This window comes from Varroa jacobsoni, unplaced genomic scaffold (genome assembly GCF_002532875.2).
Source record: "Varroa jacobsoni isolate VJ856 unplaced genomic scaffold, vjacob_1.0 scaffold_763, whole genome shotgun sequence".
Lineage (NCBI taxonomy): Eukaryota > Metazoa > Arthropoda > Arachnida > Mesostigmata > Varroidae > Varroa > Varroa jacobsoni.
In genome coordinates, this window is record NW_019213665.1 from 83,469 (window position 1) to 105,783 (window position 22,315).

The window sequence follows — 22,315 nt, forward strand, 5'->3', positions numbered from 1 at the left end:
GCTTAGCATCTATAATCATAATCTGTGTCATAGTATTTATATACTGTACACTCGATCTATTTGTATTTAGACTTTTTTTTAAATGTATTTGTTTATTTATTTATATACCTATATATATATATATATTTTTTTTTTTTTTTTATATAACATATATGCTCCTCTTGTATTCTGAATCTGAATGAATTCTGACATCGGAATGGGTCAGTCGGTTGTTACAGCTTAGATATCGAAACGTAACACAGCGATCATTGAATTGCAGTGTTCGATTGTCAAAACTCCTTATCCAACCCAGTCCAGTTATCCAACCCTAAAGAATATGTTCTGTATACACCTATATTCTGCGTACATTTTACGCGTGCTTCCAGGCACACATATGCTAACACAAACAAAAGCGTCTGCTAGTTGAGCTCAAATAAAGGTGCTGGGTTTTTATCTGCTTTGTTGAAACTCATGGGAGTGACTATATTTCCCAATTATTCTAAGAGTGCTGCTGCTGAAGGGTGCACTGTTCAAAGTTCGGCACTCAGTTGTATAGTTCTCAGCTTGCGATGTTAGTGCCGACTTGGGTGTAGTCCACTTACTACGCACGGTGCTGTCTGAGCAGCCGCTTAGTTAGAAAGGCAGTTAGTTACTGAGGGTTATCCTTCTCTATAAATGTCGGTGAGAAAATTATTATAGAGACAAAGTTCATTCTACTCGAGATTAAAGTTTTCTCTATCGGATTGTATTACACGATCCGTTCAAAGGGTAGTTTCGTGCTAGCTACATCTGTCTCCATTACAAATCGGCTTTTCTTTAAATATCAAAAAATCCTTTAGTAAGTAGATGACGCTTATCCGCAGCTGCGCACGCGTATAAGTTTTAACTTAAAACGTATTCATATAAATAATGAAAGAACTAATTTCTATTAGAATTAATAGGCGATGGTTTTAATAGAATAGAATTATTGAAGGTAGAATCCAGGGTCGATATTCGTCGGTTGCAACGACTCATATACATTTGGTATGAGCATTACAGCGATCCAATTACAGGACAGTAAATGATAATCTATTGTACAGCAATCTACTACACAATTGCATCGCAGCATTGATGTGGTACATCATCTAACGTAATGTATTTTTTGTCGGTTTTCGTAAAACAGTTCAAGCATACACTAAGTCAATGCGTGTCCGACTACGACAATGATAATAATCCAAGATCCGAAAGAAATCAACCTTTTTACTAATGATTTTGATAACAAAATGCATTGTTGTACATAGAAGGCACGACGTAAATATTGAAATGTATTAAAGTTGTAATAGTGGAAGCTTCTTGATAAAACTATTACTCCCATATTGCGCAAAAAGAAACGCAACCCCAAGCATTTGCTTTTCTTCTTTATGAATCACTTTTTCCTTTACGCATTACACAATCACTGCTAATAACATACAGTTTTATGATTGTTCTTTCCCTTTTTCGTTAATGTGTCGACCACTACCACCATCAAAATGGCTATGACAACAGCGACGTATTTTGCCTTATCCTCCATTTTTCTTTTTCGTCTAGCGCGTTTTTAAAGATATTTAATATCTCGACCACCTATCGCTAGATGCCGCCACATGCGCTTTTTGGCCGCGACAACAACACCAGATACCTGGAGACCCAGCCATGAAGACATGGGCACGCACAGTTAGAGCATCCGCATCCTCGCCCAGTTCTACCCTCTCCTGCATTGGTCGCCAGCGACCAGATGTTTTGTCGTAGAAAAGGAAGCTGCGGCGAAGGATGCAACGACCCGGCGGCGGCACTCTGCCAGGAAGGAGCGAGGAACGAATGCTGACGGTAATGCTGTCGCTGGTGGTACGGTAGTGATGGCGATCACGACGGTAAAAATATTTTTCTATTATTAAAACTATGCTACCGTCATGACAGTACTGCCATCACTGACACAATAACGGCAATACACAGCGAGCGAGAAAGAAAGCTTCGTCGCTACTGGTGCTCAGTAGGCCGATTAGTCTGGTAGGCGCCGGCCGGTGGATGTCCGCTTTGTTATTAGTTCTAGGTGGCTATGGCAGTAGTGGTCAATTTTGTTACAGCTGCTGCTGCTGTAGTGGTTCTCAGTGAAGTCAGATGGTGTTACCTATTTGCTGGATAGATGTATCTCTATCAAGCAACTTTTTGGTCGCTTTTTTTTCGTTGAAAAAGTGATGAATGTTCTCGACAATGATATGAATTGAAGCGTCATTCTAATTTTTTTGTAACGCCCGTGTCGCCTATGAAATAAGTTTGCCTCCACCTTAGCGGACTGTTATGTTGTGTTCGAGAATGCGTGTAGAAGTAGCTTATGGACCGAAGCGGTTCCCCTCAGCTTCTTAGAGTGGACTACAAGGGACATTACCATCCGCTAGGGGCCGCTGCAGGAGACTCAGGAAGGGGCAAATAGCTAGCGCGATGGATTCCTGAGCAAAGCGTGCCGCCGATGTCGGAGTACACCCTCATACAGGGTCGTTCCTAAACCTGCTTCTCTAACCATCGGGTTCATTGCTTCAGCAATTACGAAATTAGTAGAGTACAACGAATACGAGCGCTCCGAAACCGAGTGGCATGAAAAGTAAAGAAGCTATATTGTGATTTTTAGATGCTAATCAAGAATTGTAATTGCCACCACAACAAGTACAAACGTAGTCAAAAAGCGCAACCATATAATAATCGGAAACATTTTCCGAATATGACTGAGCAGATGACGGCTTTGATAATTCACTTCGTGAGAGCAGGATGGAATCCGGAGATGATACTGGGGCGTGTACAAGCCGTTATAACTGGAAGTGATAACACAATTACCGGCTAGGCTTGTGTCTGATTACAAAGCCCGAGTTTCGTGGCAAGTTCAAAAGAGGCACCACCGAGGTCATAACTCGAAGAAACTATTGTTTCTAGATTTCGAGCACGCGCTGTGTTGACTCAGTGCCAACGATGGTAGCGGACACAATGGAGGCAAAGTGGTGTTGACACAAGTAATACAAGTTCCAAAAAACTGTCTTAGTCGGATATTTTAACGGATACCAACAATCATCAGGTTGTTGGGAGAACGTTTGATAAAATTCGAGTTTGCATTGATGTGTGATTCGTGCTTTCGGATATTTGCTGGATACAAAGTTGCAGCATGATTTGCATTTCCTCGTGCCAGGCGAGCTTTCATAGAGGATCATAACGTTGCAGTGTGAAATATTATGTGCATGCGTTTGCGTGAATTAATAGTTCAACTTCAAATAGACTTTCCTCCCAGAACCCTGTCGTCTGGTGTTACTGTTCGTTTATACTTAAGCTGAACAAAGCAGAATGAGGATCCCCACAGCCGCCTGCTGGAACCCGAAGATGGACGAACACGTCCTCGGGCAGTTCGGTGAGTGTCAGCAGAATTACCCCAGTCGTTTATAAACAGGTGTATTCCTAGTGTTTAGAGTCAAGCGTACGAGCATAGTCGTAAGCGCTTACGCTAATAATAATCCGTATACAGAGCAAGCCTAAAAGTCGTTGTTTTCGACCTTCTCTCAATAAAAAATCCTCGCAGCATTCTGTTAGATAATAACGATCGATATGTAGATTCGTGATCTGATATTCAGATTTCTTGTAGTCATATGGGAACATCGCTAATGGATAGGGAAATGATTATGACTGGTTGCTTGGAGTCAAGATCTGCTGTTATGTTATATACTGCTTACCATCTGAGCATGCAACGGCACGCTGATAGAATTTTCAACGCCCTTCAATCAGAAGTCACATTCCACCGATAACAAACCCAGTCCGGACAATTGCCCACTGCTTACTAAAGATTTGACAGAGTGGGGGAAACTTTCGGTCGGGTCGCAAATTACCTAATTCTGACTGTAAAATAATACAGCATTCATTTGATCGCTCTGATAAGACTTTGGCAGTTGGCAATTTTCCTTTCTCTACAAGAAAATATAAACATACTAACTCTCACAAGCGTCACCTCTCAAAGTATTATATATCTATAAATAGACATACTGATAAACACACAAACTTCGTTCGCTCTGAAAATAGCAGTTAGCATATTTAGTGATCTATTAGTAGTACATTGTCAGCGAGACGCAATGTTTCTTTATTGATATTTGTGCATTCCATGACAGGTAGATTATGCAAGGTTCAATAATCTAAGGAATTTTCGAACGTTTGCTGTTTGTGGGGTGGTGAACTTTTCACTGCTACGCAGTGCTATCATTAAGCTATGCGCTATACTTTCAATTGGATCAATTGTAAACAATGTGGGTCAATCTATTTCTGCTTGGACTAAAAAAGTATTTTTGCTCGTAAAACTAATCTATCCGGGTTCATTGATTTTTATATTATTAATATATAGTATTTCAACCTGTGGATTATATGTCTTCGAATTGATGAAACAGCAATTCAATATATTCACGCAGATGCTTTTTCTCTCAGGCGTTGAACTCGTCGACCCGTCAAGTTGGCACAATGAACGCGTGCATGAAACAACACAGAATAAGAACAAAATAAATTTTGATAATGGCCAGTAGTTCTGTACGTAATCTCTCTATCTTCTCGATGCCACTGTTTCTGTTGTTGTTGATATATCTGTTGGTTATGGTGGCCACGACCTGGGTGAAATATGTCACGTGTAACGTCAACAGAATGGCAACTTTCGCTGAAATACTCACGTTACTGTTGTTGGATAAACGCGATCAGATGTTATTATCTACTATATTATTGTTACTTCATACTGTTCTTAAATGAAGTTGTTGGATACTCACGTTAAATAATTGTATGATTATAGAGGATGAAGGTCGGGGCACCAATCTCATAAATTTTCCCAAGTGGACATCATGCAGAATAGTTGCACCAGTTGCGCTTATTAGAGCAATGTTTTGCGACTCATTAAACAACTACATGTGCATGAGTTTGTTCAAAGTTCATGCTTTATTTTTTAACCATTAATTAGTAACAATGATTTTCGATACACAGGTCATACGGCTACAAGTAGTGATTCCTGGCCTTTCAGGAAAAGTGCACCAGCTTAAGCTTCCGTGACAGGTTTAGGTTATGCTTTTCGTTAGACTTTCAACAGTGAACGCAAACACTGATTTAAGTTATGCATGCGACTAGAGTCACATATTTGGCACGCGTATGTACATACATTTTTTTTTCTGCTTTTACAGAACCGCTTAGCTTGAGAAACTTTGCACGTATAGACGCTTGCCCAATTACTCAGTATTTGTACCAAAAACACTGTATATTTCGTCACAATGGCTTGTACCTTAAGCTCGGTCTTAGTATTCGATTGTCGAAACGCTGGTTTGGATAAAGTTTGACTAGAGTCGTACGTTGTATGGAACGGCATGACTAAGCTGATGGTTTCAATGGATAGCAAACGACCAACCAAGAGTGAATTTTCCATGGACGAGCAACCAAAATAAAAAGTAGAGTGATGTAGTTGTCTAATTGTTAATCAGGATATATCACGCTACTTTCTCAGTGCCAGACAAGCCATCAATAGGCAAGATAGGCTCGGATAAAATCAGCTTTGGCACAACCTTGTATGCAGCTGCGTATATCTAAGTCTAATTTGCTACAGCGACGAGATCTCATCCAAATAAAAAATCCTTCCATTTGCCAATATGTTCATTGATCAATCCGTTATGCACTTTCCATATAGTCCAGGTATAGTACCTATGTAACTGTGACCCATTTTCTGAGATGCGGGTCAATTTTCAAGTGTACAGCGTGCATTCTAAGATAGTATCATTGTCTTGTTTGTAAGCAGATCGCGCGGATAAACGGTTTGGTTCCTTAAAGCTTCCTAAATTTGCAAACAGCTATACGAAAATTTACATGATTAATAGGCAAGGCCAAACTAGTTTTGCGTCCGAAGGTTGGTAAACGCCTTTCTGTCCTTGATGTGGATGATCGACCTACGGTCGTGTCATGTCATAGTATAAGAAACATGAATAGATTAGGATGGATTCAGTAGATGGCTAACGTGGTAAATATAATACGATCATAATGTGATGCACCGTAAATAGATATTCAGGCTGTTACGGGAGGCGTTTGCTGAATGGCTCTGAATGAATGTACGATATGCAAACAGTGGGTGGAGATGCTCAGGCGATAACGTGTTGGGCACTCACTCGCTTGCCACTATATCGTGCTAGTGTACGTAGCACTACTTGGGGGAGAGGGTGACAGCGCATTGTTTCCCGTTCTTCGTCGCCGGTACCCCCTAAGCATTGTAATACCATGAACTTCAACTGAATAAACCACCATAGCCATCGTAAAGAAAATGAGCAGCAGCAGTATGAGTCTCAAGAGGTGTTTACGTTCGTTTTACTAGGAGCTTTGACCAGTTGGCCAATAAATTCAGGGCAAAAGTTGTCCTTTGCCGCTATTTTTCGTTGTTATGTATTTCCTGTAGTTTTCCTACAAGCAGGAATTCACTTCTCAGTCCTCGATAGCCTCAGCTACTCCCGCGATTTTCTGACTAATAGCTTTCTAGTAGACTAAGAGTACGGGCGGTACGGGTACAATAACGTTCATGCATATACACATTAGGTACCTAATAATTCGAGAGATGATTTTTCGTGTACTGTAAATTTGCTCGTCAGCTCATTCATTATGCGATGATAAGGTTCCAATACCATAGTTGTCATGAAATGATGAATTCAGTCGATCTGTAGTGATATGTGTAATATTTATGATAAGCTAGTGAAGCAACATATGTTGAGTACGAACTCGTATATTATTTGATTTGGTCGTAAATGTTGCTAGACGTATGATTGGTCACTATCGGAAAATGTACCGTCGAGAGAGCATATTACGATCATGAATAGTCTTCTTTGATTATTTTCATACAATGATATATTTGGCTGTCAGGTAGCCCAGGGTAGCTCCGCGTTGTGTTCGCCCACTTTTTCGAAAGTTAAATACACATCTTATACATTATGTCTATGAATAGTTCTGTTTAAAACAGGACGGCTCTGACGCCATTTTGTAACTTATTCGAAGTAAATGATAAACTCATAATATTTAAGCATGTGCACAATTTCGAATCACCTTAGTGATCAACGTGACGCAATTACTGTTGTTGAAAGTTTGCTGGCACATAGATCGTGAGTCCCATTATAGTTATCTGTGTCGATTAACAAAGGTTGCACTTCGATGCTGTGTCAATAGCTCTTGATGATTCTGGCAAAATCCATATAGTTGTATTTCAAGCAGAGTCTTATATTAGGACTGCGGCACGGTATAAAAAATATCCATTCATAGTTCAACGAATACATATTAAATTAGTCATAGGTTTATCAGTCTGTGTATGCTGACCAGCTCGTTGAGCTAACTATACGTAAGTTGCAATTCAAACGAGTTATTTTTTTCTTGTTTCAATCGCCTGCACATTAGTTCAGTCTAACGTGTGATGTCTGGCACTGTTCAGTTTAGGCCAGCTCACCTAGTCAAGCGGCTTTTATAACCTAAGTCAGTGCATTTTACGTTCTTTTGGGGCGTCATGCCCATGAACATGTTCCCTTAAGCAGCCTATTTTAGGATAACGCACGTTTGGGTAGTAGTTATTCGAATACTGTTTTTCTGCTGGACAGAAAGAAACGACCAGAAAATGCGTTACTGAAAACAACCGTAGCAGCAGTTTGAAAATTTGGAATATTAATTTTGTCCCGTCCCTTGTAAATCGCTAGGGATGTCTTGCATACGAACGTGAGAGGACACGTGGGAATGAAGGACATCCCAGCACAGTTAATTCATTTCTTTTCGCATACACCCCCTCCTGCAACCATTCCATCATCATTTCACCCCCTATTCTCAAGCTCCAGCGATTCTACGGACTCCTGTGCGGCGTCCCTAATCGTTGTTACTGTTGTTGTTATCATCGACATCGTCGTCTTTGTTTGCTGGTATAGGCGTTCGACCGCTCGTATAATCGACATGACCCGCAAGCCAAGGCGAGCACGCCACCGGTCGAACGGTTGCGTATGTTCAAGCTATGCGAGATCAATGTATTTATCTATAATATTCGAGTATGGCTCCAATATATATTCATTGCTAAAGCAGTCGCGCTTTCCTTTTCTTACTGTGTCTGTCTGACCAACATCCCGATGCTACTAGTGCTAATGTTTCTTCTGGCTGCTTAGTGGGGTCTTAAACGCGGTGCTGGCTTTGGCGGTGGATGCTTCATCGGCATACTACTACTATACTCACTATGCCGGTTCATTCCGCCGCTACCGTTGCTGCGGCTTCATACGAGCCGTTGGTGCTTACTCTCCGTCTCCAGAGCGCGTGGCCTGATAGCCCGGCCTGCCAGTGTGGACCGGCTGCTTCCTCGCTGAGAAAGCCGTTGAGACGGTAGCAGCAGTAGTAGCGGCTAAGAGAACGGTTGTTGATTTATCTCGGTGACGCATCATAAACCACCAACAACGCCAGCATGCTCTGCCTAGCCAGCCAGTCAGTCAGTCAGTCGATCAATAAACCAACGAGCCCGACAGCGTCAGGCAATGGCGATCTGAACTGGCTAAACTGAACTGTGAAAAGGACCGATTAGCCACACGTAGTATCTTAGTATCGGGCGCTCCCTTTTTTAGGTTACTCGTAATGGTCCATGGAGCGTACGCAATTCAGACAAAACTTGATTAGGAGCAACGCAATGATGATAGTGATCAATTGTGGACAGGACAGCTGACGCACGAGGCAATTTTTTCGTGTTTAGTTGGACAGGAATGATAACGCACAGCGGGCGATATGTAATACGCTTAGCGTGCGGAGGACTTCAGTTAGTATTAAACTTCGTTGATCAATCGTTTACTGTTGAATTATGGTCGCATAGTACCTCTATTTGTGATACGCAAGTATCATCGTCGACGCACGTAGCGACGAGATTTTTAAAGTTCATGGTAAACGGCTCTGTTCAAAACTTAGTTATCCGAGGACTTTACTAACTGGTTAGTAGAACAGGTATGTAGACGATCTAATTTGTTACAGTTTATGGTTAATATTTACATACGCGTGCTGATTTTGATACGTAAATCTCTGCAAAAACAGCTGATTATTTTCTGACCTGAGGGAGATTCTTCATCTTCGTAGATGCCGCGAAGTCACTTTTTAACTTTCAAATATTGTAATGAATGAATGAAAAGTCGTTCACTCTTTTTCTGTACAATACGTATTGATGTAAGTGTCAGGAATTAGATATTAAAGGCGATACCAATTTAGTCTAAAAATAGTAAATCCTAAAAGAGCTGAGGTATATTGGGGCTTTTTTCACTTACAGATCATACTCATTTCAACACTATTTACTATATATATTTGTGCAAAACACTGTTTACAGTCACGGATTTGATTAGAATTGTGAAGTGTCCGTCACGGTGCAGATAAGATTATGCCTCACGTGTTACAGGCCCATCTACTTATTACGGGTCAACGAGGGTGAAACGAGAACGCCTTTTTGACAACCTGTAAATTTAGTCTCCATACCTGTATTAACCCACTATTGGGTGGGTCTTTCAGCTGGTCAAGAACGCATTTACGGCTCCCCACAGCTCTAAATTACTCCACCCAGCCTTTGTTAATTGCAACGAAGATTGTTGCTCTGGTCTACTTGGAGCGGGCTTCTCGTATTGAAAAACGCGTTTTTGGCTTTAGATGTGGTGTGATTAGTATTACGTATCTTTGTCTTCGATATAAGCTAACTATCATTAGCCTTTTGTACCTAGCTATTAAAAAAAAAACTGCCTTTTGAATGTTTTTGTTTCATGTAGCTAACAGACTGTATACGAGATAAACACATTTCTATTTACTTTTTGTGTATTCATGTATGTGAAAAATACAGCCCCAGAACAATGCAAAATAGCATTAAAAATACTTACCTTTTTTTTGTTTGTGCAAAGCAACCACAGTTTAGATAGAAAAAAAATATATGACCCAAAAAAGTGTTTTACTCCAGCCTTTGCAATCGATATTGCCAATAATTGAAGTACTTACGCTGTTTTCAAATACATACAAATACAATCATAGATATTTACGCAGGAATCGAATAGGCTAAGCGCAGGAACAGGTTCTATTTTGCCATATTTGATTTACACCACCTTCCCCGCCTCGTATGGAAACGAACGGAAATAGAAATCTTTGTATCATGCATTAGTAAATGTCAATCGTTGATTTAGATGCGGTAATCTTCCACGAAAATGTGCCTGGTCTTATGGCTGACCTAGAGAGCTTGATCCACTCGGAGAAAGCTATTCGTTACGTTCACTACCAGAATTAGCTTCTAGCTAAGGTGTTCGTATAGATCATTCCTATCGTGCTTTTCTTTTTCTTTAGAGATGTCCTATTTTTAGTAGAAGGAGTCGATTTTGACTCGGCCTTCCGAGAAATAAATTCTTATCGATCGACACGGTATCGAAAATGGTTAACAGATGGCTTGCTTTGTGAAAAATCGTCGTAACTTAACGTGGCTTGGTGATACGTGCGATCAGTTTATCAAGATCCATTCACGTTACTTCATTTGAACTTTGCGTTGGCTGGATCTTCCTCAATCCTTCTTTCCTTGGGGGTTATCATAACTTCACCTTGGTTCTGATTTCAAAGCCCAAGAACAAACAGGAAATGAACAGGAAAAACGAACCGTTGTTTCATAACAAAAACAATAAAGCGTTTGAAATCGAAAACATTCGGGCTATCCATTTCAGCTAATTGGCCAAGATTTACTGCTGCGTTTTAGGTACATGTTTGGCACGACGAGGTCTAAGATAGCATTTTGCTTTTTGCTAGAGAACAAACGTGGTGTGATAGATGGTCAACACAGTGGCTGTGTTTCTAAAGCTAAAAACGTCGCTTGAGCGTTCAAAGTTACCCGCCTTAACTAAACAAAGGAGATCGCTGTACCGTTGAAGCCACCGACTGACGGCTTAGCCTTCTAGCTTTTCAAAGTTCCTGTTCTGCGTTCGATTATGTCACGTACTAGAGATGCTTAGTGGCGACAGATACAGAAAACACAATTAGTTGCTAGTGTAAGTGTAGAAATAAATTAACAAATATTGTGTTCATTGTTCGCAATTGCCAGCTGTTAGACCATGATCTTTTCTACCAGTTTTTAGTATGTTTGGATTTTTTCTAATCATGTTCACTTGCCTTTTGCTCTATATTATTTTTTTTAAGTAAAAACGCATATGCCGTTAGTAAGATTGTTTATTGTACCCTTATCTTGGCATCCGCTGTTAATTTTTGGCTTTTTCAGATAATTCAGTATTATTTTTGGTTGATTAGGAGGCCCTCGAACAACGAACGACTTCTTTCCAACTTTGAGCTTTGCTTCTTAGTGATGTAATTGCCTCCGCGTTAATTATGCTGCTCCCGACTAAAAGGAAACGTATAAACTTCGACTTTTGTAACGACCATCCTTTTCAAGTGGCGTTTTACGCTGAATTATTCAAAGCACTTCAGTTCGATAGTAAATAAATATGCGTGGATCAGGTATAGGTGTTGCTTGGCGAAAAGGCATGAATATATTTATTTGTTTTACTAATGCTCTGCCTGTTACGATTATTTGCCGAAATGTCAAAGACGTATCTTTTCGTTAATGATGCAGAAGCCGGCCGCGCCGAAGTTGTCGGTCATTCATACTGCATCTTATGACAAGAGCCGCCTGTGGCATATGTATTTATGCATTTCCTCGACGATACAACCTGTTCGACGGGTGGGTAATAGTTCAAATGGACCTCAATGCGTGTCAGTTATAATTGCTCTATATCTTGTTCGTCTCATCGTGTTTCTATAGGAGGAAGAAGTTGAGTATACAGCTAAATTAAATTTAAAAATGGTGTCACAGTGTATGAAAAAGTATCGAAAATGTAATCAACGGAAGGCGGGCGGGCCGTCGGACGATTAAGTCGTGCGATAATTAACGATCTAGATTGAGTCGCTGTTGTTACTGTATTGTGTATTAATTATTTAACAATTCGTTGCATATTAGTAGGGCCTCTTATACATGTGGTACAGGCACATAAGTCAGAAATAAATTTTATGGAGTAAGTGGCGTAGCCATTAATACCTATTTCATTTAACTCGATTAGGCCGGGTGATTACTAGCCGATGTCGTCTGCTTTTTTTCTGCAGACGACATTGGGCAGCATAGCGACAATTGGGTAACGCCCCAGAAAAAGATGCTATCTAAAACAAAAACATGTGATGTGGGTCAGGTCGATTATCTTTCGTGAATGGGCATTCTTGTTAATACTGTCATCAACAAATGCAAACTAAATGTGTGTCTTGATGTTTTGAACACGTTTCAGGAGGCTCCAATTGGAAGCGTTTTATTTTATCATCATTATTATTATTATTAAAAACTCTAGTGTGAGACTCTCACATTAGTTTGAAAGCCACTTAGTGAATGTGGTTAAGAAGTATAAGCTTGCTGCCAGTTATCAAACGGGTCGAAAGAAGGTAAGAGGCACATTTTGGTTGCTTAACGGCAAAAACCCTAAGAAATGCTGTTGACGATCTATCGCAATAGAGAAATAATGGACGGTTTCTGTCCCATACATCCCAGATTACTGAAGATTACGTTTAACCGCTTTCAATATTTGATGTCGAGAGGCGGAAAACAAGCAGTATAAAAGCCCGTTCAATGCCTACACACATTTGTCAAGATGACGCATTCGGAAGTTATATTTTTAAGACTGTATATTTTTTCATTATTAATACTATTATAATAATTATATTGTATCAGTGCAATTTTCTTCAGTCCCAACCTAACATTCCTAATCGAACCTGATATATGTTCTGTGTGTCGTCGCCATCACTCGCTATCAGACTTACAGACTATGCTGGAAATGAATGCTTTTCGTATGCAAATAATAAAAATCAACATCAACATTGTATACACGTAGTAGTTCTTGTTAATCTTACTGGGCCGTTTCGGGCTTGACATGTTCCTACTTGATCTATGAAGCTTCGTTCCCTTCCTACAGATGTTAGCCATGGTTTGATCCTGCTGTCATCTCGTCCTGTCTTGCAACTCCCAATTTCTCGTTGGCAAGCCATCTGTGGGAAGCCCATTTGCCCTGCTCTTCCGTCAGTGCGCTGAGTCAGGGTTGTTTCGGAGTTGCTAGTCGTTTGTAGCTCCCGACGGAGCCAGCTATCTTGAGTAGAGGCTCCTTGACTCTGTTGCACACTGGCTGAGTATTTCAGCTGGAGTTGAAAACGACCGTAACACATTGGTACTCAGAGACAAATGGAACAACGAAGGCAGAACCAAATCTTTGTGGTGGGTTGGGGCGAGTTGACGACCCTTCATCAGTGTTTCTTGTTCGCCTAAGGTTGGCCAAGCGGTCCAGCGACCACATAGATCCACGCTAGAAGAAGCCTGAAAATGTAGCTAACATAGGCTCTCTATTGCAAATACTTCAGACATCCTTTCTTTTCCTGGCATCTGACGCCAAAACAGCAGGCACCAATGTGTAGAGGTGGTTGCTTTTATCCTTGCTGTGATAGAAAAGTACGAAGTACTTGTTTTTGTGCGCTTGCTTTGTGTGTGATCCGTCTGAATAGCAAACTTGTCGCGATGAAGTGGTCTATGCCAAATAGCGTTAGATGAGTTAATACCGAGCTTAATTAAATTCGAAAAAAAAAACAATTTTAATCAGGTTACGTCTCACTCCATCGTTTTAGAAGCTGTATTATGTCCTTAAATATACGTCTTCAACAATTGACGTTTTATGAAATTTTTCAAACAATTTTACTGCAGCAAAAATCGCCACGACCAATTGGTACGTTTAGGCTAACGAACTCTGACAAAAGACGTACTTTGAGACACTGAAATGATACTAAACAGGTAGTAAAAAATACAGAATCGTTTCGAAATGATAACTGTTAATGGTTTTGAAATAGCTATGGATCATAATTGAGTATTTACAGAAGAGAGGTTTTTTTTTTTTATCAAATAGATAGGTAATGATGAATGACATCAAAGAGAATTATAAAACAGTAAGCCGTTTGCAATAAAAAATAGCCCACGTTTGTCGTAGTCTAGAAAGAAAATTACGTTCAAGATCGGCTCCCGGAAAGAATCTACCACTGCTGAAGAAATCCTCGATAAAGCATTTTTGACGAGCTAACAAGCAGCGATTGTTATCGTAAATGTGCGTTGTGTGCGTCTTAGGTACAACGTCAATATTTCGAATAAACTCTTGCATTGCTTTTATGATTGAAAAAGTCTATCGGTGGTTCCCCTTGGGGCATATCTTGCGATGGGCATCCCACCAGAATAACTGTGAATGAAACCTGTGGTAAAGGCATGAAGCTTCGTTTCAATGTTCACCATTGGAATAAATTTTGAATAGACTCTAACTTCTGGATTGGAAACAACCATTGCAAAGAGACCGAAATAATCTACTTGCGCGTTTGCTCAAAGAGTTTGTCATACAATTGTTTTGCAATGAACCACTTTTGTATTTCAAATAAGAATTTCCTATATAAGGTATGTGCCATTTCATATAAGAAACGTTTTATGATTTTGAATCTATCAAAATAAAGCATTACATTGATGCACCAAAAGCAAAAACTACAAATACGCAAAAAAACATGCTCTTTATAGTAATATCTGCAAGTCTGCAGGCCTGGAGAAGGCTCAACGAAAGAAAGGCCCATTTGGTCGTCACACAAGAAACCATTTCTGACATACGAAGTTTTGGGCCGAACGAGTTGGTGAGTTAAACGGGTTCAAAAGTGAAGCTATGCTACACAATGCGTAAAGGAACGCGCAAAGCAATTCGGCCGGAACCATGCTGCCGACTGTATCATATTCGGTTTCGGTGTTGAGGCAGTTGTCGTCGTAGCTGTGAAATCGTCATCTATGTACCGCTATATGTTTAAGACCGGTTTTCAAACTTGTAGTTAAGTTGAGCAGTTGGGCTTCAGCCGAACTTTGGTAGAAGATATATAAGAATGAAAAACTTGATCTCCGAAATGAGTGCTATTTTTGCTGTTTATGAGTTACTTTATTACTAAAGCTAATATACAGAAAATAAATTTTGCCAAAAGTATATTAATCTGTGAATGAATGTCCTAATTTACAACTATTTCTTAATATCTTGCCTCAAAAGCGAAGGTCAAATGATTATGTGACAGGCTTTGTGTACAACGATCGTTACCTAAAGGTTTCACAAAAAAAACTGGTGATTTTCTGATTTGTCGTACACATAATTATTTAGTTCAGAAAATGGCCGACTAAGTTGTTTCTGTCAATCCTTGGCCGGCACAGACAGACTGTGTGACTATAATGAGCCAATTGAACGCTTCGATGTACTCATGTGCCATAATGGTGACGATGCATGACCAAAACTTTTGGCTACTTCAGTATTTCTATTTTGCCTAAAGTAGTTAAGGGAGAACAACCACGACGCGGCAATTTTCATCGACACTTCATGAATTGGCCAAGGTCGTAGCTTTACACAATACAACAAAATTATAGGGTATTACAGGGGCTAGTGAGTAGATTGTCATGGGGCTTCTAGACAAATCTACTAGATACAGAAGCGGTCAAATTAATACGACCCGTTTTTTTCACTAATGACATGGGTTACTTTAGATTTTTTAAGCCTATTCCTCTTCCGAATGTATTAATAAAGCTTTCAGCGGTGGACATTGTGCCCCTTGTAATAACCTCATTGTGCCCCCAATGTAATAAACTCTAATACCTTGACTTAGGCTATGCAAAATCGTGCACGTATGTCTGCATTTCATACAATGTTTGTTCCTCAATCTTTAACAGTATACTAAGGACATTTTTGCTCGTATAAACGATTGGGTCATCCAGCCAGGCACGTTTAGGCCGGACTAGTCAGGTGACATAATAATTTATAATTTTAACTATTCACGTCTCGTTCTTTGTTTACGCCTTTATTTAGATACACGTACACTAGGTCTATCATACTTATTATTTTTTGTTATTGAGACAATTTCCAGCAACAACGTTGATTCTTGTAGCCCTATCGCTTTCGCCACTTTAGTACTGCCATTGCCAGCATTTCTATTTTGTCTTTTCCGCTAGCTATAATATAGCGTTTGTACTGTTTCATTTCTCTGCACCGCTGTGCGAGTTATCTGCGCTCGCGAACAAGCGCCGTGATCAGACTTTTTTTTACTAATGTCGAATTGTCTTTTTTTCTTTTTTCATTCGCTAAAAGAAAAACTTTTCGCGCCTGTCAGAACGCAACAGGATGAGATTCAACAGGCGTGCATAAACACTGTTTGGGTTTGTCTGACACGATAGCTCACGGGGACTACCATTTTCGTCTGTCGTTGGTTCCCTGTCAGCCGCCGATGAGGATGTGCTGCCGACGCGTTTTTTCGGGTGATGTTTCGGTCACGAGAGCTCGTCAGCAACAAGGAATCGGCTGTTTGGGCGTCCCGAGCAGCGGCGAAATAGAAGTACCGAACGCGATGACGTTCACTGCCGTTTGATACGATAGCTATCACCTTTAAAGCTCGCTGTATGGCTTTTCGGTTCGTTCGCTGTTCACTGAAAGTTATGGCACCCTCTTAGAGTTATAGGATATAGTCAAAATTGAGCGAAAAAACAGTAGAGAGGATACTTGGTTCCATGATTTCTTATTTTTTTGTCTCGTTTCGAAATCGATGCATGTTTGTGCGTGTAAGTGTATGTGATAGATATACGGTAGATATGTTAAGCTCCGTCCTGCGGTCGCTGACGGACCAAAACGCGGAAAAGGGATATCTAACATAGATCCGTCGAAATGAATAAAGTTTGTAAAACAGCAGTGAGAACGGCATGAGCAGTCCTCAGGCTGATAAAAAAGCGGTCATTGGTGCTAGGCCAACGTAGTAGGTACAACTGCGGTTTCTACTGCGAACATATCATACGAATTAGCCAACATTTATTAGCTTCAAACATGACAGGATCATCAATTCCTGCTCACATGTCTGCTATGCATCTCTGGGAAGTAATAGCTAAACCCAGAAATGACACGTAAATATATTCAATGACTGGCCGTTTGTGCCGCCTGATTGAATGTAGCGCAGACTATTTTAAGCTCGAATCTTTACTTGCTACTAGAGTTGCACTGCGTTTAAATTGGCCTACTATTAATTGTTCGCGAATTCGGAAAAAGTTATTGCTTGTGTTTCTTGCATTTAACAAAAATATCTTGGCAATTGGAAACTATCATACTTTCATTACCATGTGCTCTGTTTCTTTAGCGTTTCAGGTCGCTCGACCAAAAAAACATAGGTCTTCCCGTAGAGTAGAGATTCCCAGCCCCGCTCTAGATCGCACTATTCCTGTATCCTTGCTTTAATAAGAGCTCTACTTACGGCTAACGACTACCTATGTAGTTTGTCTAGATGCGCGATAGCACTTGTCTTGCTTGAATCAAACGCTTAAAACTTGCAGGTCACAGCAGCCCTCTTTTTTGTTTTTATTTTATCTTCCGTTGCAGTAGGTGGTGATTTTTTACTTTTTCAGCAATCGGCAATAACAATATAATTCTTTTCCCATCGGATTGAAGAAAATACTCTAAATTAGTAGGAAGTATACAATTCATTATTTAGAAAATAGCCTTAACTTTGAAATATAAATGGCAAGAACAAAGCACTGCGTATCACTATAACGTAAATGACATAGTTCTCGTTTAATTGAGAAACGTTAATAAGAGATAGGATAATATCTAGTATTTTTCTTGCTAGAAACGGTTCCAAACTTTAGTTTTCGGTATCAGGAAAAAGTAGCTCCCGCTACTCGATATTTGTTATTTTGGTGCTCTTTTTTTTTGCTAACTTTGTCTTTGATACACAGAAATTTAAACAACATTCTCTAGGGTAACTCCAACACATGTCCAAGCATGGGTAGCATGTGAACTCCACGATCTCACGCAGTTGTTTGAAGATGTGAGATTATACGTTAAAAATCTATCTAGAAGAGGTTCTAGATCTCAAAACACGTTGCCAGATATATTTACACGGTTGTCAACATAATATTTTTTCAGCAAGCCAAGCCTGCGTCACGCAGTGCTAACGTAGTCCCACGCGTAGAAGTTGAGATATTATTATTAGCTCGAGCACATTGTTGGAACCATTTTCCTATTCATAAACTGTCATAAAGCTATCATAAACGTTTACTACAGATTCAGAGATATTTATATAACAGAAAATATTTGCTTAAATTTTCTGTGTTGCTTGTTTTTAGTAAAGTATTATCAACTTTTTAGCGCGTCATCATTGTTGTTGTCCTTGCTTTTTACTAGCTGTTATTGCTAACTTTCGCACTACAATTTTTTTTAAAATTTATGAATGGTGAATTTCTTTATAGCAATCCACCGCAATATCTGAGGGATAAATGGATAGCGTTTAGTCCACTGCATATATTTCAATTATAATGGTTTCTTAATTATTCACTGGCTTAAATGTTTTCTAAATGTGGCTAAGTACCACTACAACTGTCGCGCAGTCTAGCAGACAGACAAAATCGAATAGACCAGCAACTCTATAACATCGATATGTATGTTCTATGAACGCTAGCAACGTGGAGATTATCATTTTTCACAAATTTTAACGAGCAGACTAAAAAACCTGGTATTGTGTTTTTGTAGCCTTCGTATCGGTTACTATAACAAAATATTACACGAACAAATATCTAATGGCGGGTTGTTGGAGAAAATTCGAAAATCTCTTGATATAGTGGTCGCCAGCTAGCAAGAAATGATCGAAACGGAGTGAGTCACATATCACACGTGGAACTTGAACGACATAAAAAAGAAACTTTAGAAAAATGTTTGGTTTCTATATGTATATACTTGCTTTTCTTTCTACGTGTATAACTTTCATAGATCAGTATGGATATTACAAAGAGTTGTTTTTAGTGTCAATTCTACAACTTCTGTCAGATAAAAAATCTTTACGATGAGTGCAAAAAATCGGACAGACCCTCAGCGCATCCATACGTTGATAATCATATGTATTTGTATAATAATTATAAAAAGTCCTAAGCAACAACCTGTCACTGGCAGTTACTTGGCTGGTACCTTCAGTTAATGATGGCCAGAGATTGAAGACTATTCAAAAGCACCCGCTGAGCCGGCTTCAATGCAAATCTGCTATAGTCAAATAAACGATTCAATGGTACAGATTTCATGTAATTGGATATTGAACATCAACAGTGTTCCTATAATATTCGAGCCATAGAAAAAAAAAACAAAACAAGCTTATTTAACGAGGGTTGTACTGAAAATTTTTAAATACCGTTAAGACGCAGAACTTTGTACTGCTTTTCTGTATCTTTTAGCTAAAATTGCTCTTAGCGTTTTGCTTTTTTGTGCGGCCTGTTTATAGCAATCGCTACCGAGAATGATAGTAAGAACTAGAACTACATTTTGGAAACCGTTGTACCTGTACCAGTGTGTTATATTTAAGAATCGAAAAAAGGCCACGAAGCTGCACACCTTTTTGGCTTATGCTACTTGGCCCAACGCCACAGAAACTTATGTTTAAGGCAACGTAAGTTTGTCCGTGAACGCTTTTAATAGTGCTCTAAAAGTTGCTTGAGTTGACAGCGAGGGACGTTCTCTGGCGATTGAATATCGCGCATGGGGAGCTTCATGTGATTTTTCATGTATGCGCACAGTCGATTCCATCAGCAGTCAAGCCTAAAAATTATAATTTTTTTATCTTTAATTCGTTAAAAAACCGACAATCTTATTAACTTCTATCAAATTTCGCCCGCAATTTTTTTGTAACGTCTTTTGAATTATTATGGCGTGAATACATGGGCGCAAGGCTGGCCCACTGGTGGGTGCAAAGTTCCTGCTCGTTGACGGCAGGGCATTCAAATCAGTGGTAACTTTACGTTGCAGACAGGGGATATATAGGTTGCAGATGACAGTTACCACACATAGTATTTTTACTTTTACGAAGGGAAAAATGGAAACGATATGCAAACGTCACTTTGCATTAATACAGAACTTATAAAAACAACATGAGACGTTTTTCTAAATCTGCCGCAATTGTGCCGTCGTAGCAAAAGACCAGAATTTTAACATGCTTTACTGTATATTACCTCTCCTTATCGCCTATTCTGCATATTGAATATTTCTTATAGGGGATAATATAACAGAATTAAATTAATTAACAACTAAATAAAATAACTGAAAGGAAGAACGATAAACGGACCAGTGGTCCGCCCGACAAAGAATAAATGGAGGACATGTAGGCACTAGTGATAATCGGCCACGACATAGGAAACTAAACGAATCGCTGGATAAACACGGCACAAGAATTTTTGAAGGGGCCGGCAATTCGTCGTGGCACACGGTAACAGATTCTTCTATAAGCTATACTGTGGTCACAGCCCACGAGAGCACCTTGACTCGACGCGCAGAGATCCAACTAGCCGCTATTAGAACTAGCCTACACTTCCCGACTAGGTGAGGCCTTAGAAGAGCACAAGAATGTATTTCCTACACAACATTCAATAACTATTCGTCCGATATCGTACTCGGACAATCTGATCTGAGTCAAAAACGAAAGCAGAAGTTTCAACCGGTGAATAATTAAGTAAGCCGGGTATGCGACTAGAAGACATCACCAGGCGTGAGTTTCGTCGGCCGACAAGGCGAGAGAATCGTTTGTGAGCCCTATAAGTCTAAGAAACGGTAAGCAAATTCGAGGCAATTGAATTCGGCCACGGTGGCTCGACAACAGACGTGCGCCATAAAAACAGTGCGTCATAAACAATAACACATAATACAACGCGATACTCTCACGTTCGCAGAGCGCGCTATGGTAAGTTCTAAATTTCGCTCAAATTTTCACGAGAGAAAGGTTTCGCGCACATCAGTCACCCGCGCAACTTCAAAACACGACTTCCACATTCATAGCAGCATTACGACGACCAGACGACGGCGGCGGCAAGATACACAGTGATGTAAATTGAAGGACAGAAATTCCGAATTGAACCCGGAAGGTAAATAGGAGTTAATAATGAAATTAGCTGGAACACAAGTGTCTAGTTGAATCCGCAGTTAACTCGGTTAGACGGACACGTTACGACGGCCACTGTATCAAATGATTTAGGCGAACCAGCCACTTGGAAACACTAATCGCTCATTCGCAAGCATATGGTTACGCAGAAACGTGATCAATAATTTTTTCGAGGTAGGGAGAAAATTACGTAGACTAGTTTCGAACGAGTAAAAAGAACGGCGAGAACAGCGCGCAGAGGTAAGTGTCCTAAATTCGACATGGAAGGTAAATGACAGGGCAGAATCGATCCTTCATTGTTGTATTGTTTGCTATACGAAAACGCAGTCGTTCGTCGTATGTCATCGACATCGTTGTTATTTGCCTCTGCCATAGCGAAAACGCTTGGGAATAGATTTATTTCCTGAGATATCACTGTTGAACATCATTAGGTCGCCTGGGTCATTAAATACTATTAACGATATTACATAGGAACTGAGTTATATGTGGCATCACGTGCCGAACGTTGTGGGCATACTACAAGCAGAGCACTTGGATGCGTCTAGAAGATTCCCCAAATTCTGCATGAAATTACTATATTATTGAATTGTTTTACCATTATTAATATCAGATTCTTTCTTTCACTGGGACTTTTATGTTGTTGCTACAGGTAGTGTTATGTTGTCCATGACATTCTATTATGATTCTATGTCAGGATATAATGTGCTCACAACAAAATACTATGACGGTTATCAGAAAAGTGATAGGTTGATCATCGTTGCAGCGTTGTGGTCATGGACGAAGTTTGTAAGCTTCAATCCGCCTCTTGGAAACAAATACTTGTTTCCAAGAGGCGGATTGAGTCAGCCTAACAGAGCCCCTCTGACCGCTATTCGAAGATCACTAATCTTTGCACGCAACTGAAATGAATAGACAACATTAAATTCAGGCATTTGTTATTAAACAGTTTTCACTAATAGTACTATTGCGCTATAGCCACCTGCCGGAACTGAATACGTTGGGAGCTTTCAGTCATTCTCGTTTGTGCCGATTTAACCTGGCAGTAACGTTATTTCTTACTAGGCTAGGTTTGCCGGAGCAGGATTCGAGGAAAACGAATTCAGCAGATGATTGAAACGTCTATACAGCAAGATATTACATTGCCTTTATTTGTAATCGCTTGATTTTGTTTTTAACTAAATTCCTTTATTAAGTAATCTGAAATTGTCCATCTGCAATGCAATGAAGGCATTCTGTACGAGTAAATAACTGAAGAATATTATTTAATTTTTCTTCTTGATTAGTTCCTAGTCTGCGTTTAAGC

General features: G+C 39.8%; 1 protein-coding gene and 1 long non-coding RNA gene across 2 annotated transcripts in view; one reads left to right on the forward strand and one right to left on the reverse strand.

The window, feature by feature from the left end:
- Positions 1 to 14,985: 14,985 nt before the first annotated feature.
- LOC111263410 (uncharacterized) overlaps positions 14,986 to 22,315 on the reverse strand; it is a 48,683-nt gene continuing 41,353 nt past the window's right edge. Inside the window, exon 3 of the mRNA XM_086969593.1 lies at positions 14,986 to 16,540. Within this exon, the coding sequence (XP_086825719.1) occupies positions 16,246 to 16,540 (295 nt within the window). The 3' untranslated portion in view covers positions 14,986 to 16,245. The remainder of the gene's footprint in view (positions 16,541 to 22,315) is intronic.
- The window catches only part of LOC111263411 (uncharacterized), a 13,574-nt gene continuing 11,672 nt past the window's right edge, over positions 20,414 to 22,315 (forward strand). Inside the window, exon 1 of the long non-coding RNA XR_002682211.2 lies at positions 20,414 to 20,684. This is a non-coding gene — a long non-coding RNA (uncharacterized LOC111263411). The remainder of the gene's footprint in view (positions 20,685 to 22,315) is intronic.